Source organism: Rhinolophus ferrumequinum, chromosome 15 (assembly GCF_004115265.2).
Source record: "Rhinolophus ferrumequinum isolate MPI-CBG mRhiFer1 chromosome 15, mRhiFer1_v1.p, whole genome shotgun sequence".
NCBI lineage: Eukaryota > Metazoa > Chordata > Mammalia > Chiroptera > Rhinolophidae > Rhinolophus > Rhinolophus ferrumequinum.
Genome location: NC_046298.1, coordinates 27,800,882 through 27,826,790, shown reverse-complemented (window position 1 = coordinate 27,826,790; position 25,909 = coordinate 27,800,882). Strand labels below are relative to the sequence as shown.

Below are 25,909 nucleotides of genomic sequence, written 5' to 3'. Positions count from 1 at the left end.
TGAAGAAGGGGGAAAGGGAATGGAGACATGGAGATGTAGAAATGCAGAATAGATGTAATAGAATTGGCAAAATGGTCATAATTTTTAAATCTGAGTGATGGGTACATGGAGGTGCATTATACCGGCCTGTCTACTTTTGCACATGTTTGAAATGCTCAGCAATACAAAGGTTTTTTAATGAATTGAATAGAGTTATGAACCTAAAACTGCTTTAAAAATAGTCTATTAAAAAAATAGAGAAAAAACGTAAATGAGACTCCAGTGATATCAATAAAACATTACATATGTATGTGACTATGCATGTAGACTACATATACACATATACAAAGATCACTACAATCTTCTCTGACCTCTACAATTCTGAGAGGCGGGGCTGTCACCCCCATTTATAGAGCATGGGGTACAGAAAGGTCAAGCTACCCGCCCAAGGTCGCACAGTTAGTAAGAGGATCTCAGATTTCTCTCAGTCTAACTCAGTTTCTCAGCTTGGACACTACTGACATTTGGGGTCGGGCAATTCCTTGCTATGGGAGGGCTGACCTGTGCATTTTAGGATATGGAGCAGCATCCTCGGCTTCTACCAATCACATGCTATTAGCACCCCCTGCCCAGCCGTGGCAACCAAACCTATCTCCACACATTGCCCTCGGGGGCAAAACCACCCAGTAGAAAAGCACTGCACAACACAGGACTCCTTAGGCTCTGCCACCAGCTTGGAGCCCCTATGCAAACACCGGGAGACTTCCCACGTGTCATCAGCTTAGGGACACCTGTGCTATTATATCCCCCAGAGGACCTGGCAGGCTCACCCACCTTAGTCACATCCTTCATCAGGCTCAAGGGAGACTTCCTGGGGAAGTGACACCTAAGCTGAACCAGGAGGAGCAGAAGCCAGCCAGGTGACGACACACCTGCCCGCAGGCCCTCACTCCATCGCCTGCCTTGGAGTCCTCTCACTCTTACCTTTGCTCAATCTATGCCTTGAAAAGGAGCTAATGTGAGGCTGTTCTCATCCCAGAGTCTAAGACACCAAAGTGGCGTTGGACAGGGAAACTACCACGGTTCCATGACAACAGATGGCCAGGTGAAGGTAGGTGGTGAGAAGGTAAGAAACTGTCCAGGCAGCTCCCCCCGGACCCCGCCCCCCTGTTGTTCTCTCACCTGCTGCTCATGTAAGAGAAACCGCTGGAAGTCGTGCAGGTGAACAGCAGAGGCGTCAGGCCGGTCAGTGTTGCTGCCCTCAGGGAAAGAGAGGGTGTTTAGATAGGGACACGTTTCCACAGTCCAGAGGTAATCCCAGTCAGTAGGCTGGCCAACCAGGCAGCCTGCCACCCGGACACGCCGCCAAGTCCCTCCACAGTGCCAGGTGCCGGCTGGCCAACGGAAAGAAAAATGGGACCTAGGCGACATCCATGACCTACAAAGGTGCAGAGAATGCCAGGGCCTCGGAGAGCAGGCTCTAGACTCTGCCCTCAGCTGTTCCCAAGTGGTTCTGCTGCTGAAGAAGTGGGAGAGGGGAAGGAAGAACAGCACGGACGTGCATGGGCCTTGAAAATGCTTTGGTTGGGCTGGATGTGGACAGCATTTAGGGGGAGCTGGAGAAGTCACTGGGCCACATCAGAGGGTCTCCTCAGAAGCCACAATCCAGTGTTTGCTGAGCCATCAAGCGCTCTGAAGCAGGAGTGGGGGCCGGAGGAAGCCCCACAGACTCTGAGAGGATGGGGAGAACCAGCTGGAACATGTAAGAGCTGGGCCATGGAGTGAACAGAGGCCCACTGTTGGGAGAATTTTCCATTAGAAACCAGGGAATCCTGCACTCAGAATAAAAGGAGACTCTACCTGGGCCAGCAGCTTGCTGACAGATGGCCTTGTAGAGAGATGTTCGTGGATATCAAAAAACCGGTACCTCACTAGCAGGCACAAGTAAGCCTGGTTTCTATGGAAAGTACATTCTATAAAGCAGAGCTGTCCAAGGGAATGTGTACTTTTCCCTGAGCACTTGCAGAGGGGTGGGGAGAGAGATCTTTTTAAAATATAGGAGATAAACATGCTGTAAGCTTTCTTCCCTTACTAAACACTCAGGGTCCAAAAGTCGATTGTCTTTCATAATGAGTGTATTTCTAACCTTCTTTGCTAACCAGCTTCATGGTCTAACACTAATCTTTTCGTTAAAATACTATGTAAAAATCAGGTTCGTTTTATATATATATTGGAGTCTGGTTTACAAAGCGACAGAGGGAAAAATTTCTGGAATGTCCACATCAGTGAGGGCTGGTTCCGAAAAGCAGGCGCAGATCAGCATGCCGCCAATCGTGTTCTAAGTGTTTGACACCGTGGCAAACATTTCTCCCAGGCACATAGGCTCGGGAAACAGAACACTTCATAATGAAATCCCCCACATGGGGAATTAGGAGCACAATAAAGGTCCTGACAAGTCCTGCAGGACTTTTTAATAATATCATTATTATTATGTACAGGCCCTTGCCACACACCACGTGAAGCACTGTATACGCTTTGACTCGTTTTATTTCAGGTTAAACTTGCTAAGCCAGGAACTACACCGATGCACTTGGCCGCTAACATTGTTTTAATTTGTGTAAAAAAAAAAAAAAAAAACCTATTAACCAGTAATGTTCTATGAATGTTCTATGAAGCCCACTCCAGGAAAAGAGGTCCTGAAGCATGCAGACTTCTCTATAGAACCTTCTGGGCCACCCTCCCAACACTCTACAAAACCTGTTGCTACTGTTCATGTTTATCCATGCCACAAGCTCGGCATGGCCAACCCCCTGATAGGGGGCACCCCCACCCTCACCCCACACAGATGGCCCTCCTGGAGCCAGCTGGCTGGGCTGGGAGGACCCAGAAGAGCACCAATGCCTGGCACAACCACCCAGAGCAACAACAATCCAGAAGAGAAACCTCACCCCAAAATGAACACGGAGGAATCCTTTTTGAATTCATCGAGAATCTGAAATAGAAAATAGAAGGAAAACACACACAAATAAGAACTTTAGAAAAGTCAAGCCACGTAATGCAAATAAACAGGTTTGGGGGGAGGCGAAAAAATGATCACTGTAATTTGTGTGACGCATTCCAGCAACTGAACAGATTTTTTTTTTCTGTTGAAAAAGTATCATCGTCATTTGTGTGACTGGTAAACATTCAAATAGAACTGAAACTTAGGAAGCAAAAGGCAGACGTCTTCCTCACCTCTTTCATAATCTCATTCCTGAGAAGAAATCACTCTTAATAATTTCGTAGGTTTCCTTCTAGAATTTGTTTTACGGACATTAGTTTAATTATCTTTTACCATAACTTTTTGCTGTTGTTTCAAGCTCTATATATTATTCTACAACCTCAAACAGTTCTGCCTTTACTTTGAAAATCCACACTGTATTCCATAATATATAGTATATTATTGATTTCCTGCTATTATATATCGCGTGTTATAAAAAATGGCGTTGTATCTACCTTTGCCCACTTCAGTATTTCTGTTGGGTAGATGCCTAGATGGGGAAACACAGGGACACGGGGTGTGCGCATGAACTTTGGTAGATTCCACAAGCGGCTGTCAAAACAGTTGTCCCGACCGGCACCCCCGCCAGCGAACACACTGACTTTCCTATATCCTCACTGCTACATAGCAAATCCTTAACACTTCAGGGTATTAGGTAAAAGTATTTAAGGCAGGATTTATACAAAATCGTACGAGAAAAGGCAAGTGGGTTAGGGCACCGATGAAATAAGACGGCCATGGGTTGATGACTGCTAACGCTGGCTGATGGCTACGTGGGGGTTTGTCATACTATGATCTCTACTGGCATATGTTTGAAATTTCCCTTTAATACAAAAGTTTTAAAAATGAACACCAATGGCTGGGCACTGAAGGTGGGCCAAGGAGCAAATCCTAGCTCTGCGGCTTACTAGCTGCATGACCTCCAGCAATTAACCTCTCTGAGCCTCAGTTTCTTCATCTGTAAAATGCGGATGATAACAGGACCTTTCTCACAGGTTTGTATAAATGTATGTCAAACACTCACACAGTGTCCAGCATAGAGTGCACACTTAGGAAATGTTAGCGATGATCTGTATTCGTAATATTATTATTACAGCCTAGTTAGAGGTATATCCCCTCACCTGGGGGACATGCGTGGAATTACATTTCTTATCATCCTGCTGCTGCCAAACTTTTGGAAGCTCTGAAGCTTCTGAGAGCAGCAACATAAGCAGGTGGTTAGACACAAAGAAGAGCTGGCAACTTCAAGTTGGAATCCTACAGCTGTGCACCAGCAGGAACCCACTCCCTAGATTTAGATCTGGGGGTTATCAATCACCATAAACAACCGTATCTCCCCATGGGGTCCAAGAAATCCAGCTGAGCTCCTAAAAGCACACAACTGATGCTTTTCTCTGAGACTCAGAAAGTAAATTACATGCTAACGGTTGGGGAAGGGAGTATTTACCTACATAAGAGCAGTGAAGTTTCTCAAGTAAATGGCCAGTAACTGTCTATAGAGCTTGGGGCTTTGTTATCCAAATTCCAAGTTGCTGAATTAATATGTGCAGTGGCCAAACTAGACAGTTATACCATCCAGTGGTGCAGCTCACACACTGTCAACCCAAAAAGTCTTTAGGGCCAGGTAGACTACATAAATCAGTAGAGAGCTGGGTAGCAGGTAGCATATCAAATCCTTAACACTCCAGGGTATTAGGTGAAAGTATTTAAGGGAGGATGTATACAAAACCATATGAGAAAAGGGAAGTGGGTGAGGGGAGAAAAGGGAAGTTGCTTCCTTTCTACTCAGATGTCACCATGGGGAATTCAAGACCCACATATAACCAGATCTCAATTTTTGTTTTCGAGAGAAGCGAAAAACCTGAAACTTAATATGAAATCTCCAAGTTTTAAGTATAGGCAATTCATTAGAAAAATAAAAATTTAAAACCACTAGGCCACATACAACCAAATGCAGGCTGAATGTGGCATTCTGGCCACCAAGGGCAACCTCTGGTACAGACTTTTTTCCTCCCAAAACTGAGCAATCTAGGGTAACCCCAGAGGATTCAGGAATTCTGCAGAAATCTGACTCAAATTTCTTTCTCTCCCTTTTCCTTCTCAAACACACATACACATTAGCCTTAAAAAGAACCACAATGAAAAGTGCAGGCTGAAATATATCTTATGTGGAGTTTTATCACAGTCGAGACCATCAATGGGTTAACCTGTGCTGACAGGTAAAATAGCTCTTATGGAAACCTTATTCACAAGTTTTGCCTGCCATCTGCCTGATGAGACAGCACCCTGAAATTTCAAGGCAACCGATTATAAGAACTGTTATTTGCAACTACTTATCTTGAGTGACTCAAGCTTTTCTCAATCCTGGTCAACTGCACAAGACAGCAATTGTCGCTACTCTTGATTTCACAGGTACACTGCCATCAAAACATTGTCATCGTTCTCAAGGACTGACTATAAATAAAAGTTACAGATCTTAACTTAAAAAGTATTTTGATGAGCTTTCATGCAGGTTTACTTTTTGTAAGGTTTCATATAAAAGAGGGGAGGGGAGCTATATAGTTTTCAACTTTATAACCAATGACCGGATTTAATACCATTTTGTGAGGAAGAAAAAGACTGCTTTCGCCAAAATGACTTGCTCAGTTAGAAGTCAAGTTGGGGCTGGAATCCAGGTCTTTGAACTCCCAAAGCCTACAATCTTTCTATTCTATTTGGCAAACCAAGAACTAGTTATCATATATGTGAAAAAGTGAACACACTGTAATTGAATTTTTGTACTCTATAAAGTAATGTATTTTTCCCCAACCAGATAGACAGGAAATGCTTCTCTCATGTCTCTACCTCAGATACATTTAAAATCCCATGACCAGTGGTACCTATCAAGAGGCCTTACCCTGTGGCCTGCAGGCCTGCATGCAGAAGACAATTATAACTATCTTCTAGCGACTTTCATGCTCAATACTTAATACACTCTCAACCCCTAATCCCTTGCTCAGTCCTCAGGCGGGTGAGGCAGGAATCACCCCCATTGCACGGAGGAGAAGACTGAGGCTGGGAGTGGTCAGTGGCTGACCCAAGATCCCACAGCTGATTGGAGAAACCAGATGATACATGGCTCCGAGTCCCACATACTCTCTGCTCCCTTACAGCTCGGTTCTGAACCCACCTTTGCCACCCGCAAAGCTCTTTCCAACAGTAACAGCGTCCATTAGGCACTGTGCTCTATGTATTACATCAAATGCCCCACTTTTTAAGTTTTATGTTCTCTGGGACTTTTTTTACTGCAAAAGTAATGAAACTACTTGGAACAAGTCAAAGGAAATGGAGGTGTGCAAAGAAAAATATAATTATCTCTCTTGCCCATCTTCCCAAATCCCTCCCGGACACACATAAAATCAATATTAAACGAGAGGTGTGCATTCTTCCAAACTTTCTCCTTGCTCATTAAAAAAAAATGCAAACAGTATAAAGGAAGATTCTTGTATTCTGTTTTGTTTTTACAAAAAAATTGGACCTAGCTCCTTGCGTGAATGGCTTTCCTCACAAAATGTCATGAACATCCTTCTAGATCGAAAGAAACACAGCTGACTCAGAAGTCTTCATTAGCTGTAAAATGTTGCATAGTATGGATGGATCATAATTTACCCAGCTATTCCTCTACTCAGAGGCATTCAGATGGTGCCCAGGAGTTTTGCCCACATAAGTAATGCTACAATAAACATTCTGGTAATATATTCTTAGGTCCCAGTGCTTTAATTTCTCTAAAACAGAGTCCCCAAAATGTCACTGTCAGGCCCAAATGTATTTTAAATTTACAAGAGCATATTATCTTAAAAATATACTCTCATAAAAAAAGAGTAAAGTTATAAAAAAGAAGGCACACACATATAATCCCTCAACACAGAGATCGTTACTATTAATAATTTGATAAATTTCCTTCCAGTTGAGTTAGCTGAACTTTTTTATTGTAATAGACTCAGATTAAATTCCAATCAGACTTACAGCCCCACCAAGAAGGTATTCACATTCCCACCAAGAAGGTATGCAAGCTGAATTCCCCACATTTTCCCCACAGCTCTATCACATTTAAACACTTTTGTCAATCTAACAGATGAAAATGGTATGTCACTGTCATTCCCACTTTATATTCCCATGACTAGAAAGGAGACCAAACACTTCTCTGGTTTTCTTTGGAACATGCTGGACTTTGAAACACAGGGGAAACAAAAACATCACTTGATCCTTTGTTCAAGAATCATCTTACCGATTTTTGCTGCTCAAACATAAGTTTTTTATAGAAGAGATGGAATTGTTCAAAGCTGAGTTCATCTTTGTATGCGCCTATTTCCTATAAATATATATAAAAAAACAAGTGACCACACGATTTTTGGTGTCCACCACAAAAACGCCTCCACCCTGGTTACAGAAATAGAACAGCTTTTTTACAACATTGGCTAAACTCAAACTGGCATTCCCCTAAACCCAAACTGTCCACATGTTTCCGAATTTATCTGCCTGGAGAACACAACCACCAGGGACCCCACGAGGTAAGACCCTTCCCTTGACCCCCAAAAGGGAAGAGTCTCGACCAGAATTCAAAGAGCCTTTGGGGGACATTGAAGACAATTTCAAATCTAGACATGTTTATAGGGTATATACATACCCCATTTTTAAAAGCATAAGGAAACTAACCAAGCCTTTATAGATTAGACAGAGCTCAACTCCGGTCAAGGCTTGTCCCCTGACTTGCTTAATGGCTTTAGGCAATTTACTTGACCCTTTCAGAACCTCAGTTTCTTCAGCTGTAAAGTGGGAGAATACCACTACCTTTCTAGGACTTCCCTGATACCAAACCAGATAACATATACCTAATGACTGTTCAGGAAAGGCTAGATAAAGAACAAAATTCTGATTAAATGGTAATCAATGGTATATACTTCTCCCATCTCTCTTCTTTTCTTTCAATCCCCACCCTTCTCTGTTTTTGCCTTTTAAATTGGGAATTCAAAAAGTGGGAATGTTGGGTCAGGTCAAGAGATGGCTTGATACACCATAAAGTGGGTTAACTCTTCCAGAAGCTCATTGGTACGGAAATGAATGAGCTTTTTCAGCTGAGGAATCCTATGACTGTAGCTGCCATTAACATGGGCTTGTGAATCCTCCATCCGGGGTTACTGGGATGGAGTGCTGTTGGGTTTTTGACAAGAGTTGGTATCTCTCTGAGGGCCAGAGAGGGTGCCTTTACATCATCTCCATCCTTATACCACTTGGAAAATCCCCACCTGACCTACTCTACCCTATGACTCCTGGAGTGACTTTACCTGCTCCAGATCTACCAGTAGATGTACTTAATTATGTACTTAATTATACAAGTACATAAACAAATTAAATGATGGGTGGAAGGAGGGGGTGGGTGGGAGGAAGGGTGGATGTGAGGAAGGGTAGATGGGAGGATGGATGGATGGATGGATGGATGGATGGATGGATGGATGGACAGACGGATGGATGGAGGGGAATTTGGATGGATGGAAGGATGGATGGGTAGGGGAGAGGTGGGTCGGAGGACTTGACAGGTGGCATGCAAGAGAAAGGGCGAAGAGCCAACTCTGATAACTACCCTATCAGAACTAGCATACAAAATGTCACATTCCGAGAAACCTACATGAGGAATCTTTCAAAATATTCTGCCAAACAAACACATTTATTCCTATTACTAGAAGGAAAATAGGCTGCAGGATGGTGCTGGAAAAGGAAAGTTTGGACTGGTAGAAATATCTCAAGTCAAGCAGTTCCATAAACATGGTCTGCTTGAATGACGTCCTCTGCTAGGATTGAGAATGTGGTCCTAAGATCTTCACAGGATCCCTCTGTCAGGACTGAAACAGACGAATCTCAAGGTGAAGAACTTCCTTGGGCACCACTCAACAGAACTCAAAGATGTAGGGGACTTCATATGAGAGGGACAAGGAGCCCTGAGTTCACAAGAACACCAGGCCGAGCTGTGAAACTTACCACAAACTTATCTTTGAGGAACTTGGCACTGCTCACTTTGAAGTTGACCATGGGCAAGATAGTCTTCAACTCTCGGAGGCTGATGCTACAAAAAAAAAAAAAAAAATGCCAGCTCCGTCAACCTTGAGGGGTTTCAACAATGGAGGGTTTGGCTACGCCCATGAGCTACCGCCTCAGGCGGCCCTCCAGGAGGAAACCCTGCCAACAGCTGTTAAGTGAGCACTAACTGAGAACCAGAGACCCAGTTCAAGGGGGGGTGACAGCTCGACGCACAAGGCTGAGCTCCACCTTTCAGGCATCAGACATGCACTGTGGGCAGAAGATGGTGTCAGATGACCAGATAGCCTCTGCAGATATGAAACGTCACAGGGATTCAAACCAAGAGGAGGTCACTGAAGGCGAAAGAGGGAAGGGGGAAGGACCCAACCTTATCTGAGCACCTCCGATGAGCCAGGCTGCCCTGGGTGTCACCCAGACAATCATGTTACCTAACCCCTCACAGTATGCATTACCGACCCCCAGGGCTCAGAACGGGCAATGACGGGGAGGCATTGGGGGATTGCTACTCCAGGTCAGAGCTCAGTGGCAACAGAGCCTGGGTCTGAATCAAAGCCCAAAACATACAGTCATTTGACTACATCACAGAGATCTTCATGAGTGTGTGCCTCCGGGTCTGCCTGTAACCACCACGTTTGACTGCCTCTCGGGGAACAGCATGCATGGTGGGGAGGGGTGGGATTCGGGGGGCGGGTCAGAGGCATGAGATCCTGTCCCTTGTGTCCAGCTGAGTGATAGAGCGTGGTCTGGGCATGGTGGAGGGGAGTGCAGAGAACACTGCTCTGTGTTCTGGAGACAGCAGATTGGTCAGGGGCTGTGCATGGCCAAGGAAGAAAGCCTGCCCAGGTAGTGGACAGAAAACGGCCCAGTTTGCCCAACGCTATCACCTCAGCCTCTGCCAGTCCACCCAGAAGGAAGCAGCACGTGACATTCAGCAGCTGCCAATGGAGATGACCAAGTGGGACTCCTGGCCATTCAAGTGTCCCAAGTCCAGCTTCTGACCTTGTCTAACAGCCTCCCTAATGTCTTTTAAATGCAAGATGCTTCCCTACCCATCCCCACTACCGGGTTGGCACTAAGAGCTTCCCAGAGGGATGCTGAGAGGAACAAAAGGCCTCTGGCAGGCTGGGTGGGGCTGGCCAGGCAGAGAAGTGAGTAGGATGGCTGAGACCCCCTTCTGACCCAGCCCCTGGGGTGTCCAGGAAGAGCACGACGAAGGGAGAGGAGTGGTGGGGGCTGGTGCTGCAAGACGCGGCAGTGGGAGGGTCTGGCCAAGCTGGTGGCCCAGTGGAGCTTATCTAGAACCAAGGGCAAAGCCAGAGTCCCCTCGGGAACCCAGAACTTCCAGGAAGAGACAGGACCAAAAAACCTTTCCCACATCCAGGAATAGAGACTGGGGGCTGAGATCCATTGCATGTTCCTGGGGGCCAGTAGAGCGAACTCAGGGCCCAGGGGCATGAGAGTCTGAGCCATGGGACATACAAGCTCGCTTGCTCCAAAAGTCCCACTTGATGGGAGCACTTGAGTCCCCAGGTAAAGGTGGGGGCTGAACAGCTTCCTTGAGCTCCTATGCTGGGACCTTGCCACTCCACTCATTCATCCACGCCCCTCCTCCACTCCCCATTCTGGGCAGATAGATCTGTACTGCACGGCATGACCCCAAGCCAGGAGAGGGACTCTGATTCCCCAGCTGCTGGAGGATAGGAAACCAGTAACTCCCAACTTCGCCCCTCTCCCTGTCCAGGACTTGTCATCAGATAAAGAGAGTGCCCCAGCCAAGTTGGCATCCAGCATTCATTCAGTGACTGGTCAGAGTGCCCTGCCTTCTGGCCTCAATTCAGGACACCTCTGCAGGGCCATCCCAGGAGCTCCCCTTGGAGCTGACTGAGGCTGCACTTGTGATTACATCACAGCCCAACTCCCCCTGCTGCCTTCACTGCCACAGGAACAGATCCCCTATGTATTCGCCAATCCTGCACACAAACCCACATCTCAGATTCTATTTCCTCCGCAATCAACCGGTGACAGTGCATTAGGAACCAGGGCAATCCTTTTGGGGAGGGATGGAAAAACTGATCTGTGCCATGGGCCACAAACAGGCCTGCCTCTTCCATGGCAGACATCACTAAACAATCATAACATCTTCCCTTCTCACTGCAGCCCAGGCAGCCTTTACTAAACAGCTGAGGTGGGCAGCCCCGGGAAACCTACCTGCTACCCTGAGTCTGGACCAACACCTCCACCACTCCCTGCTTCTAACAATAATGACAATAATAACATTTGGTAGTGTTTACTAGAAGCCAGGTACCACCCCAGCCGTTTCATGCACTCACCCATGGAATCCTCACACCAACCCTATTATTGTTCTTTTACAGGTTAGGAAACTAAGGCACAGGGAAATTAAGTAATTTGTCCAAATTCATCCAACCAGTAAGTGTTAGAGCTGAGATTCAAACCAGCGCTGCCCAGAACTTTCTACAATGACGGAAATGTTCTAGATCTGGGCTGTCCCATGCGGTAGCCACTGGCCACTGGAAATATGGCTAGTGTGACCAAGGAACTCAATTTTAAATTTTAGTTAATTTTAGTTAAACAGCTACATGTGGCTCATGGTCCCATATTGATCAGTGCAGCTCTAGAAGCTTCTCTAAGTCAAGTTCCTGGAACAGCAGCATCAGCTGGGAATTTGTTAAAAATGCTAATTCTTGAGCCCCCGCCAGAACATCTAGTGAAACAGAATGTCTGCAAGGGAGGCTGTGCACATCTGTGAGACAGCGCCCCTCCCCCCAGGTGGTCCCAAGGGGCTGGAGCCACAGATATTAACCCCAAGAAAGCTACTTGCATTCCTGTTGAAGGAGAGAACTGGACTTACACACCTATCTCCCACCTGCAACCCTGCCCCCGTCGTCTCCTGAAGGCCCATCTCATTCTTCCCTATGCCCTGCCAGGCTGAAGAAACATAGGAAGTACATTCAGCCTATGCCAAGGGGCCAAGGACAAAGAGGGGAAAGAAATGTTCCCAGGAGACAATCTGCTATCAGCCCTTGGAGCTGCTGCGCCCTCTGTGGAACTCGGCTCCTGTGAGCCTCAAACTGACGAACGCAATTCCAGGGAGCCTCCTAGAAGGTGCAGGGGCTTTCTCAAGGGGCATTCTGACTGCAGAAATCTTCACCTTATGCACTGACCTTAGAACTACAGTGGTACCTCAGTTTTCGAACATCTCCGTTGACGAACATTTCGGTTTACGAACGCCGTCAATTTTATGGATCTATGGTATCATTAGACAGTAAAATTCATGCTAAATTTGCAGTTTTAGGGGTTGATTTTAAAGGTCTGGAATGGATTAATCCATTTGGCATTACTTTCTATGGGGAAACCGCACCTTGGTTTTCGAACGTTTCAGAACTCAAAAGGTCTTCCGGAACAGATTATGTTCGAAAACCGAGGTACCACTGTAATTCCCAGAAAAGAGACAACTAAACTCAATAGGCTCAGAAAGTGGGGTCTCTGGAAATCTGGCCAAGATTACACCGTTAAAACATTCATGCCTTTGACGCACTCTCCCCAGGCCTGGAAATGTCATAAGGAAAGCTTCTAAAACTAGAACATTCTGTTTGCCCGTCGTTGTGTCTAGGAATGAAAAGGGAGGAGTTTTGTTCATCCAACAAACACTAGTAAGACCACACCAGCCAGATCTCTGACCTCAAGGAACACCCACCAACATGAGCAGCTGCAACAAGGTAAGAGTTAAAGAAAGCAGACGCATCAACCGGAGTGGGGACTGAAGGATCATGACACTAAGACTGAGAATCCTCTAGTGACCCCAAAAATGCTTCCCATGAGGGTCACGTCATAGGTTCACTTTGAACACATTCTGTGAAAATGTGAATGTAAGGCACAAACTAAATGACAAACAAAAAGCAACTCTTCGAAATTGGGCGAGCAGGGGAAGAGGGAAGGAGTGGAATGGAGACGTGGCCAGCATCTGGGGCGGTGGCAACGCGGCCAGCATCTGGGGCGGTGGCAACGCGGCCCGCATCTGCAGCTGCAGAGATGCAGGGGATCCCAGGACAGAACAGAGAACACAAAAGCCAGGAGGTGGGCTCTTTCCCTGCATCCCACAGCTGATCTCTCCCACCAAGGGGGCAGCATATCCAGCATTTGAAGCAATAACCTCCGCTGAGAACTCCAGTTGGGCCCGAGGTCGGACAAAGGACACAAACTCCATACCTGGGCCTCCCCCTTCCAATCCTACCCCTGCCCTTCCAGAGACTTAAACTGGCCCCTGAACTGAGGAGTAGTGTCAGATTACAGAGGAACCTTAGTGCTCAGGCTCTGGGAAGACTGGCGTGCAACTCTGACCCAGGGAAGAGGCTGGGAAGAGTGTGATTTTTGCTGGGTTAGGAGAGAAGAGACTCCTCCACCCCCAGCCACCACCTTTTCTGGCCTGCAGGAAGAGTGTGACAGGCCTGGGCTGGGAGAGAGAAGACCCCTCCATCCCCAGCCCCCACCCTTTCTGGCCTGCCTAGGGCAGAACAATTACAACTGCGGAGGCACTCCCAGGGATCAGCAGTAAGCGGCAGACGCAGCTCTGGGCTTTCAGCAGCTCAGAAGTCTCCCACCCGCCACACACACACACACACAATCACACACACACACACACACACACACACACACACGGAAGAAGTGCCCTAAGAGTCAGGAGAACTGGACACAGGGCTAATGGTGCTACTCTCAGTGTGCATATGTGCAGGCAAGGGCAGAAACTGCACTGACTTTATAGAAACTACGATCCAGACCCCTCAGCCCCACGCATCTAAATCTGCAGTCCCAACGTCACTCTGGGCACAAGGTGACCGGTTCTGCCTGCACAATACACAGAGGACTCTTTGGTACAGCAGAGGACAACCTGGAGATTACTTGGTGGGCTTAAGCCAAGACTGGCGCTGCTTTTTGTTTTGTTTTGTTTTGTTTTGTCTTTATATCTTTGATATCTTTGCCTGTGTTGAGTGGGGGTTGTCGGTTGTTTTTACATGTGAAAGTATTTGATTTTTTTCTTTGTTGTTGTTGTTGTTGTTGTGCTTGGTGATTTGCTTTGTTCTGAAATTGCCCTACCAGGGCCCAGCTCAAGAGGCACAAGATTCAACACACCCAGAGGCCAACTCCAGACCAAACCAGAGTACTACCGGGTTTGACCTACAAGTGACACACCCAGAGGGAATTCTCTACAGGCACAAGAGCCCATAGAGGCCAAACCACATTTAAGTGATCAACCCTCACACAGCAGAACACCCTGCGGTGGGCAGAGCCAAGTCTCACAACTAGTCAGCCTAGGAGTAAACCCCACCTACTCACAAGCGAAAAGCAATTAAAGATCTTGTTTAACAGGACAATATACACAACGCACGAGTCACCTTTGGAGCACACACAGAGGAGAAGAACAAAGTAGTGCAAGTCAAATGGAAAGGACACATACTACAAAAGATAACCCAGCAAGAACTAAGAACTCTAGGGGATCTACCTAATACATTGAAGCAAACACAGAGAGTCAGCCAGAATGGAGAAACAAAGATACACGTCCCAAATAAAAGAACAGAAGAAACCTCCACAACTGGAACCAAATGAAGCAGACGTAACCAACCTTTCAGAGACAGAGTTCAGAACACTGATGATAAGAATGTTTAAGGAGCTTAGAGATGACATAAAGAAGGATAGAGAAATCATAATGAACAACCAGTTAGAACTAAAGAACACAATTACTGAAATAAAGAACTCACTTGAAGGAATTGACAGCAGGTTAGATGAAGCAGAGGATCGAATCAGCGACTTAGAAGACAAGTTAGCAGAGATCACCCAAATAAAACAACAGAAAGAAAAAAGAATAAAAAACAATGAAGATGGTTTAAGAGACCTCTGGGATAACATAAAGCACAACAACATGCGCATCATAGGAATACCAGAAGGTGAAGAAAGGAAGCAAGGGACTGAGAACATATTCGAAGTAATAATGTCCGAAAACTTCCCTAACCTGATGAAGGAAACCAACATACAAGCCCAGGAAGTGCAGAGAGTTCCACCCAGGATAAACCCAAACAGGTCCACACCAAGACACATTATAGTTAAAATGGCAAAGGTTAAAGACAAAGAGAGAATCCTAAAAGGAGCAAGAGAAAGACAGAGGGCTACATACAAGGGAACTCCCATAAGACTATCAAATGACTTTTCTACAGAAACATTGAAGGCCAGGAGGGAGTGGCAGGAGATACTCAAAGTGATGGAAAACAAAGGCCTACAACCTAGATTGCTTTATCCATCAAGGCTATCATTTAAGGTTGATGGAGAGATAAAGAGCTTCCCAGAAAAGAATAAGCTAAAGGAATTTATTACCACCAAGCCAGCATTGCAAGAAATACTAAAAGGATTTCTGTAAAGAGAAGAAAGATGAAAACAATCTAACTACAAATTTAAAAATGGCAATAACGATGTACCTATCAATAATCACTTTAAATGTAAACAGATTAAATGTTCCAATCAAGAGACATAGGATGGCTGAGTGGATAAGAAAGCAAGACCCTTGTATATGCTGTATACAAGAGACTCACCTCAGATCAAAAGACACACACAGGTTGAAAGTGAAGGGTTGGAGTAAGATATTTCATGCAAATGGAAATGAGAAAAAAGCTGGAGTTGCAATACTTATATCTGACAAAATAGACTTTAAAATGAAGAACATATTAAAAGACAAAGATGGGCACTATATAATAATAAAGGGATTGAACCGACAAGAGGACATAACCCTAGTAAACATCTATGCACCCAACATAGGAGCACCTAAATATATAAAACAGATATTGACTGACATAAAGACAGAGATCAACAGTAACACTATCATAGTAGGGGACTTCAACACACCTCTGACAACAAGAGACAGGTCTTCCAGACAGAAAATCAATATGGAAACAACAACCTTAAGTGACACATTGGACCACTTGGATTTAATCGATATTTTCAGAGCACTTCACCCCAAAGCTGCAAAATACACGTTCTTCTCAAGCGCACATGGAACATTTTCCAAGATAGACCATATATTAGGCCACAAAACAAGTCTTGATAAATTTAAGAAAATTGAAATCATACCAATTGTCTTCTCTGACCACAGTGCTATAAAATTAGAAATGAACTGCAGGAAAAAAACCAATTCATGGAGGCTGAATAACATGTTACTAAACAATGAATGGGTCAACAAGGAGATCAAGGAAGAAATCAAAAGATATCTCGAGAGAAACGAAAATGAAAACACAACAACCCAAAATCTATGGGATGCCGTGAAAGCAGTCCTAAGAGGGAAATTCATAGCATTGCAGGCCTACCTAAATAAACAAGAAAAATTACTAATCAACAGTTTATATTCACACTTAAGGAATCTGGAAAAAGAACAGCAAAATAAGCCCAAAGGGAGTACAAGGAAGGAGATAATAAAGATCAGAGTGGAAATAAATGAAATAGAAACCAGAAAAACAATACAAACGATCAATGAATCCAAGAGTTGGTTCTTAGAGAAGATAAACAAAATCGACAAACCTTTAGACTCGTTGAAAAAAAATAGAAATAGAAACCAGACTCATTGAAAAAAAGAGAGAGAGGACCCAAATTAATAAAATCAGAAATGAAAGAGGAGAAGTGACAACAGACACCACAGAAATACAAAAAAAATTTAAGAAATTACTATGAGCAACTATATGCCAACAAATTTGACAATTTGGAAGAAATGGACAATTTTCTAGAGGCGTACAACCTTCCAAGGCTAACTCAAGAAGAAACAAAAAACCTGAATAGACTGATTTCCACCAGGGAAATTGAATCACTAATCAACAATCTCCCAACAAACAAAAGTCCTGGACCAGATGGCTTTACAGGTGAATTTTACAAAACGTTCAAAAAAGAATTATCACCTATTCTCCTCAAGCTCTTCCAAAAAATCCAGAAGGAGGGAAGGCTCCCAAACACTTTTTATGAAGCCACTATCACCCTGATCCCAAAATCAGACAAAGACATCACAAAAAAAGAAAACTACAGGCCGATATCTCTAATGAACATAGATGCAAAAATCCTCAACAAAATATTAGCGAACAGAATTCAGCAATACATTAAAAAGATCATACACCATGATCAAGTGGGATTCATCCCTGGTATACAAGGGTGGTTCAACATCCGCAAATCAATTAATGTGATACATCACATTAACAGAATGAAAAATAAAAGTCACATGATCACATCAATAGATGCAGAAAAAGCATTTGATAAAATCCAACAGCCTTTTATGATAAAAACCCTTAAGAAAGTGGGAATAGAGGGATCATATCTCAACATAATAAAGGCCATATATGATAAACCCACAGCTAACATCATACTCAATGGGGAAAAGCTAAAACCATTCCCCCTAAGATCAGGAACAAGGCAAGGTTGCCCACTTTCTTCACTTCTATTCAACATAGTGCTGGAAGCTCTAGCCACAGCAATCAGACAAGAAAAAGAAATAAAAGGCATCCAAATTGGTAAGGAGGAAGTAAAATTGTCATTATATGCAGATGACATGATACTATATATAGAGAACCCTAAAGACTCCACCGAGACACTATTAGAGATGATAGATGAGTTTAGTAAAGTAGCAGGATACAAAATTAATATTCAGAAATCAGTTGCATTTGTATATGCCAATAATAAAACATCAGAAAGAGAAATTAAAAAAAAAATCCCATTTACAATTGCTTCAAAGACTATAAAATACCTGGGAATAAATTTAACCAAAGAAGTAAAAGATCTGTACTTAGAAAATTACAAGACACTGAAGAAATAAATGAAAGAAGATACAAATACATGGAAACACATACCACATTCATGCATAGGAAGAATTAATGTAGTTAAAATGTCCATACTGCCTAAGGCAATATACATATTCAACACAATTCCTATCAAACTACCAATGACGTTTTTCACAGAAATAGAACACATAATCCTAAAATTTATATGGGACCATAAAAGACCCCAGATAGCCTCAGCAATCTTGAGAAATAAGAACAAAGTGGGAGGTATAACAATACCTGACATCAAATTATACTATAAGTCTACAGTAATCAAAACAGCATGGTACTGGCATAAAAACAGACACATAGATCAATGGAACAGAATAGAGAGTCCAGAAATAAATCCATGCCTATATGGCCATTTAATCTATGACAATGGAAGCAAGAATGTACGGTGGGATAAAGACTGTCTTTCAATAAATGGTGCTGGGAAACCTGGACAGACACATGCAAAAAAATGAAGCTGGACCACCTCCTTACACCATATACAAAAATAAATTCAAAATGGCTTAAAGACTTAAATGTAAGATCTGAAACTATAAAATTCCTAGAAGAAAATATAGGAAGAAACTTCACAGACATTACCCGGAGTAAGATTTTTATTGATATATCCCCTCGCGCGAGGGAAGTAAGAGAAAAAATAAACATGTGGGATTACATCAAACTAAAAAGTTTTTTCACAGCAAAGGAAACCATCAATAAAACAAAAAGGGATCCTACTGAATGGGAAAAGATATTTGCCAATGATATATCTGATAAGGGGTTAATATCACAAATTTATAAAAAAACTCACTCAACTCCAAAAAAAAAAAAAAACAACCCAATTAAAAAATGGGCAGAGGACATGAAGAGACATTTTTCTAAAAAGGACATACAGATGGCAAACAGACATATGAAGAAATGCTCAACCATCAGAGAACTGCAAATAAAAACCACAATGAGATACCACCTCACCCTAGTCAAAATGGCTATCATCAATAAATCAACAAACAACAAGTGCTGGCACGGATATGGAGAAAAGGGAACCCTTGTGCACTGTTGGTGGGATTGCAGATTGGTGCAGCCAATATGGAAAACAGTATGGAGGTATCTCAAAAATCTGAAAATGGAACTACCTTCTGATCCAGCAATTCCACTCCTAGGTATCTATCCGGAGAAATCCAAAACTCTAATTCAAAAATCTTTATGCACTCCTATGTTTATTGCAGCACTATACACAATAGCCAAGACATGGAAACAACCAAAATGCCCATCGGTCGATGACTGGATTAAGAAACTGTGGTACATTTATACAATGGAGTATTACGCAGCCATAAAGAAGAAAGAAATCTGACCATTTGAAACAACATGGATGGACCTAGAGAACAATATGTTAAGTGAAATAAGTCAGACAGAGAAAGACAAATACTATATGATCTCACTTATATGTGGAATCTAAAGAAAAGAATAAGTGAATGAACTAATCAGAAACAGTTTTGGAGACATAGAGGAAAAACTGAGGGTTGCTAGATAAGGGGGAAGGTGAGGGGATTAGAAAACAGTCAGTAACCACAAGATGGCCAAGGGGTTTTGAAAATTAATTTGGGGAATGTAATCAATAATGTTGTAAAGATTTTGTAGGGTATCCGATGGACACTTGTCCCATTTGGGAGACCACCTCAGGAATGATGTAGATGCTTGATCACTGCACTGTACACCTGAAACTGAAGCTGAACAATAATGAATGCCAACTATAATTTTATATATATATATGTATATATGTATGTATATACTTACAAGAAGCGGACTACAGCATTAGGAATAGAGACAGTGGAAATGTAATGGCTGTGTGCAATGTCAGAGGGATAGTGGATGGGGGGAGGGGGTTCACACAGTGTGAGGGATAGAAATGATAAATGTCTAACTATTATTTTGTCTTGTGCACCTGAAACTAATAAAAAAAATGCAACTCTTCAAGCCAAATATCAAATTCCCATTGGTTGAATTTTAAGGTAAACATTGACATAACGTTCCTGAAGAGTTGCAATGAAATGTAAGTCCTTATGGATTAACATGGGGTGAAAACAGTTTAATCCTTCCCTCCCATATTGTGAACCTAACTTAATAATGTATTCCCAAAGAATAGTGTGTGGGGCGGGGAGCGGGGGAGTGGGGGTGACTTTACAAAGGAGAAATCTGGAAAATACTACCTTGGCCAGGTGATCAAGGTTGACATCACTATTGACCAGCCCTGTTGAGAGCATGCACCCCCTGATATGATACAATGAAAAAGATCTTCACCCCTGTGATAGTCTTCCCAAACACCCACCACCTCTGGCTACCCATCACTCCAGTCTAATCATGACAAAAATATCAGACCAACACACATTAAGAAATATTCTACAAAATACCTGCGATGTACCCCTCATAACTGCCAAGGTCATAAAAGACCAGAGGAGACCAAGAGGATGGAACAACTAAGTGCAATGTGGGCTCCTGGGTTGGATCCCAGACCAGGAGAAGGAAGTTGGTGGAAAAGATGGTAAACTCCAAATAAAGTCTAGGGTTTATTTAATAATCATGTACAAATGTTGGTATCTCAGTTTTGACAAGGGTAATGTATGATGTGAACATTAGGGAAAACTGGACAAAGGGGAATATGGGAACTCTCTAGACCATCTCTGCAACTTTTCTCTAAACGTAAAGTCATTCCAAAATTTAAAAATTAGTTAAAGAACAGGATATAAGATCATATGGGTTGTTAGATTTCAAAGTGAAATAAACAAATTAAAAAAAATGTTGAGGATGGAAATCTACTGAAAAAATTGTAGCCGGAGTTAACCATGCTTATACCATGTAATACCAAATTTATACATTTTTTTCTATGTTTCAGTATTTCCAAAATTTTCTATAATGAGCATGAGTTACTTTCATAATTTAAAAAGTCCATGTGCATTTTTTTTTTTTCTGTAAGGGTAACAATACGTGGAAGTAAAACTGAAAAAATCAAAGCTTGTATAGTACCTAGCCCAGGGTCAGTGCTTAGAAGTTGAGCAAGGATTAAAATCATAAGGTGAAATTTTAAAATGGGCAAAGGACTTGAATAAACTTTTCTCCAAAGAAGATACACAAATGGGAAAAAGCACATGGAACGATGCTCAGCATCACTAGCCACTGGGAAAATGCAAATCAAAACTGAAATGAAATACTATTTAACATCCACTGAGATGGCTATTATCAAAAAGTAAAAATAAAAAAGAAAATAACAAGAGTTGATAAGGAAGTGGGGAAAAAATGGAACCCTTGTGTATTGCGGGGAACGTAAAATGGTTGTACCTGCTATGGAAACAATATGGCAGTTTAATCATTTGACCCAATAATTCCACTTCTGGGTAACGCACAAATCAATTGAAAGCAGGGACTTAAACACACCTGTTCACAGCAATAATACTCACAATTGCCAACAGGTGGAAGCAACCCAAGTATCTACCAAAAGATGAACAACAGATAAACAAAATGTGGCATATACATACGATGGAATATGAATCAGCCTTAAAAAGGCAAGAAATTTTGACACATGCTACAGCGTGGATGAACCCTGAGGACATTATGCTGGTAAAATAAGCCGGTCACAAAAGAACAAATACTGTATGATTCCACTTATATGAGGTGACTAGAATAGTCAGATTCATAGAGACAGAAAGTAGAATAGAAGTTAGCAGAGGCTGGGAGGCGGAGGAAATGGAGATTTCTGGTTTAATGGGGAAAGAGTTTCCGTTTTACAAGATGAAAAGAGTTCTGGAGATGGATGGTGGTGATGGTTGCACAATATTGTGAATGTACTTAATGCCACAAAAGTGTGCACTTAAAATGGTAAATTTTAATATTATGTATACTTTACCACAATAAAAGAAACTAAATACTTTTTTAGTCATAGGTCATGGTGGGGAAGGAAAGATTTTGCCTTTTCCCAGCTTTCAAAAGCACAATTAAAAAAAAAAAAGGAAAGGCAACATCAAGTAGTGACAGGTGAGCATCAAACCCTAGGGCCACACCTGACAAGGCAGGTTGCTGTAGACAAGTTATTTAACATCTCTTGGCCTCCGCGTCCTCATGTAATGGATCCAAGGGGACCTCGCTCAACCAATCTGAGCATTTCATCAGCATTCCATAATTCTGTAAGCATGAAAAGTGCTCAGCATGGTGGCTGTGCAAAGCGACTTCTCAACAAATGCCAGCTGCTACCATTTTGTCCCCGAGATGTTGGAAATTAAAACAGGGTGTTTCGGCCAAGGAAAACAGCTGGGGATTGGGCACTGCCCGCGCTGGGCCAGCTCAGGGCCGCCGCCTGCCACCTTAGGTCTTTCCTTTGCTTCTGTTGCTCCTTTGTTTTCCTTCAGGAAATGTGATTAGTTGTGGGCGACAGGAAAGGAGGGGAATCTGGCAGAACAGAAGTCAGTTGGCCTTTCATTGGCACCTTGGTCAAAGTTCCTTTTGAGAAACTCCCTCGGGGCCTCGGAGTGCCACGGGAAAGGTGGGATTTTTCCACATGTTGACAGACAGCAGGACTCTGCCCACTGGAAGCGAGGTCGGGAAGAGGGGGTGGTAAGCAAGAAACAAGGAATCAAATTCAGAAACAGACTTCCTCTCTGCTGAAGGTTCTAGACCAGCTGACGGAAAGACCGATCTCCGTAAAAAGACTTGCAAGATTTCATTCTGAGCAAGAGAGCTGGAGGGAGGCTTCCATTTCTTGACAACAGGAGACGAAGAAGCAGACCTCAGAACCAGATCAACAACCTCGTCTCACTACTGCATGGAGAGAGGGCCCAGGAGGCTCCATCCATCAACGCTGTGCCAAACTCTACTGTGAGTCACCCCTAAGCCACGGAGAAAGGAAACACTCTTAGGAGACACCACCTCTGGGGCTGAAAGAGACCAGTGTGTACAAAATCCTCCAATGCGGGGACCTCATTTGATCTACCTCTGTAACACCAGAGCACGGCCCAGGGTGTGGACCACACAGGGAGTGCTGGAGGAGAGGAGGAGAAAGAGGGCAGGGAAGGCAGGTGGACAGACAGACATGAAGTAAGCTGCTGGCTGACTTAACAACATTACTAAACTTTTCAGCACTTCATGTTTACATCCCATCAGGTATGTGTAGAGAGACCATGGAGGCACCCCCACACTCTGAAACCAATGAGTGATGGAGGCCACTGGCCTGACACAAAAGCGCCTTAGAGATGGAAAGGCTTCGAGGAACAAGAGGGGAAGAGTTGTAGAGGTTAGTTGTTCCTCGGCTAGGATATGGACATATCTTAACAGAGAATGGAAGGAAGGAAAATCATTTAGAAATGGAAGAAAGGCCTGATGGGAGACTCAAATGAGACAATGATTATCCGGTGCTTAGCACAGTACCTCGTGTGCTCAATAAATGGTAGTTTTTATCGTTATAGTATTCACAAGAACTGGCTCATACCTAAGAAAAAATGGATGAGAGGATGTTCAACCTCACCCATAAATAAAGAAATGCAAATTTAAGCAAAAATCTGTGTTGCCATTCACCCATCAGGTTAACTAAGGTCAAAGTCCAGTGATACAGGGCATAAGGAAACGAGCTCTCCTGCACCACTGGTAGAAATATAGATTGCCACCACCTCTGTCAAAATGCTAGATGGGAAGACATTTTGCTGCTGGTATTACAATTGTAGGATTTCACACTGCTCATATCCTCCTCACACAAGTTAACAAAAAGGTGTCTAATCCCAAAGGTTACCATAGCAACATTATCACAAACACAACAAAGGACCAGGGACAACTCTGCGTCCATCAAGAAGGAAATGATTTCTCACCAACAAGGAAATTACATTGCCTTCAATCAAGGACAAACCATGCTTGTTACAAAAATGTCTGGCATAGCATATTGTGTGTGCTGACAAGGAACCATTCCACGATGTATTATTAAGTGAGCAGGTCAAATCCACTGAATTACATGTCATCACGTCACTGTCTCATGTCTGCCCAGCCCTTCCTTATAAGCATCGCTATTTAACTTGGTTCACTTCTTTATGGTCAATCTCTCTCCCATCACAAAGTAAGAGCAGGAGCCATGGTGATCAAATGTGAACGCCTAACTGATGAACTCCAAGTGGTCTGTGGCAGAGAAGTTGTCTCTGCAGATGGACTCAGGTTTTCCACTGGAAAGAGGCTCCACACAGGTGGAGCTGCTGTCACCATCAAACCCCCAGCACCTCACGTAACGCCTGGCCCTTTGTAGGTTAAATCTGACCTCCTCAGGACCTCTCCACACCACAAAGCATACTCCATCCAACTCCCTGGAATATTTAGAGAAAGAACGAAAATCGGAGTCCACAATGATCCAGAGAAAAACCACAAAAACGGGAATGAATCTTACCTGTTTCTCCTGGTTTGATCCACAGAATAAATCTGCTTTCTCAGCCAACTTGGAAGAGAGTGGAGACAAAAACAAAAATGAGAGTGAGAGAAAGTTAGAAAATAATGCAAGTCTGAGTTCTACAGGATGGGAACAAAGGAAACTGGGAAGGGTTTTCCAGCTTTCTAACTCAGAAAGAAAGCAATTTTCTCCTTGTGGTTGAAATGCCCTAGCTGAGCCGAGGGGCCTCTTCAGCTCGCAGGGGCTGGCATTCTTTAAATGCATGATTCCCTCTGATGGGATCCGTTAATCCCCAAAAAGCTGGTAGGAAAAAAATGGTGGAAATCAGTGGGCCTTAGTTTACTAGGGGGACAATAATTCACACACCAATCCCATCCAGACATCCACGACATTGACGAGACAGTCCTAAGTGGCAGACCTTGTGTCTGACCGTCCTTGAATGAGTCAGCTTAATGCCTTCTTACATCCTGTAAGAAGGAAGCCCTCCAGCCATCCCCTCAAACAAAACCCCAGTGCGTGTTTCTGTCTCAGTTCCAATGCACTCTTCATCCCAACAGGCCAAGGCCCCAAACCAAGAGAGGCTCTTCTGTGGGACATCGGAGAGTCCACAGCCACTATTAGGTACCTACTGCATGCAAGGCACTCAATGAGCCTCCAAGATGAAATGTCCCATTTTTCTTTCCTTTGCCTATGTTGGCTAAAGGAAGCAGAAAAAAGGAATGAGTGAGCGAAAACAGAGACCAACAGGCAAAAGCCCATACCTCTCAATGATGGTAGGTGTAGACGCGCTCATCACTTCTTGGTGTAAGATTTTCAAGCCCGAGAGCCACTTTGCTGCATCTTCCTTAGAATCAGCTAGAGAGGTGAATGGGAACAGAAACGTTGTGTTACTCCCTGGGAAAACCTCTGCTTAGAGAGTCCGGCCCCGGCCTCCCGGGCCTCCCCAACCCCATATAGACGGTGGGGATGCGAAAAGCCTGTGTCGGTTTGTAGTTTTGCAAGAGGGCACCAAGAAGGCATCTCCATCCCACCGTCATGATTCTAAGACATGCTTTTTGTCTGAGATGAGGTCATGGGCCCAAAATGAGCCTTCGACAAGAGTGACAAGGAGGCAATATTTTTTTAAAGAGTTTTAGCTTCTAACCCTATGCTAATGAATCAGATGCAGGGCCTGGAGTAGCCTGTACCACAATCCTGAGCAGCCCTCAGCATTTCCCATTTCCAACCAAGGCCAGAGAGAGGAGAGGAAAGTAGGTAACGCTGACGCCCATGTGAGAAGCGGCAACACGTGGCGGTGAAGAGCGTGGCATCACCACCAAGTCCCACGGTACCACCTCAGGGCTGTGTGACGTTCAGCTGGGGACTTAACCCCTGTGCGCCTCATTTCCTCATCAGTGACATGGAGCTAGCAATGCCAACACCTCGTCGAGCCAGTAAACATCTAACCACCAGGTGTCTTGTTAGTCCAGACCAGACCGTGCCAACATTGCTGCTCTCGTTCTTCCCGCGCAGATGAGGAGAAAAAACAAGGCTCACAGGGTTTGGAGTCCTGTCCAAGAGCCA

The 25,909-nt window shown here is 43.8% G+C and overlaps 1 protein-coding gene across 2 annotated transcripts in view; it reads right to left on the bottom strand.

Moving 5' to 3' along the window:
• Positions 1 to 25,909, bottom strand: part of PLCG2 (phospholipase C gamma 2) — a 147,411-nt gene that overhangs the window by 67,496 nt on the left and 54,006 nt on the right. For both annotated transcript variants that reach the window (XM_033128135.1, XM_033128134.1), the window contains exons 4-9: positions 25,108 to 25,201; positions 24,347 to 24,394; positions 9,035 to 9,119; positions 7,287 to 7,370; positions 2,928 to 2,971; positions 1,162 to 1,234 (exon numbers count right to left, since the gene is read on the bottom strand). In XM_033128135.1, the coding sequence (XP_032984026.1) occupies positions 1,162 to 1,234; positions 2,928 to 2,971; positions 7,287 to 7,370; positions 9,035 to 9,119; positions 24,347 to 24,394; positions 25,108 to 25,201 (428 nt within the window). The remainder of the gene's footprint in view (positions 1 to 1,161; positions 1,235 to 2,927; positions 2,972 to 7,286; positions 7,371 to 9,034; positions 9,120 to 24,346; positions 24,395 to 25,107; positions 25,202 to 25,909) is intronic.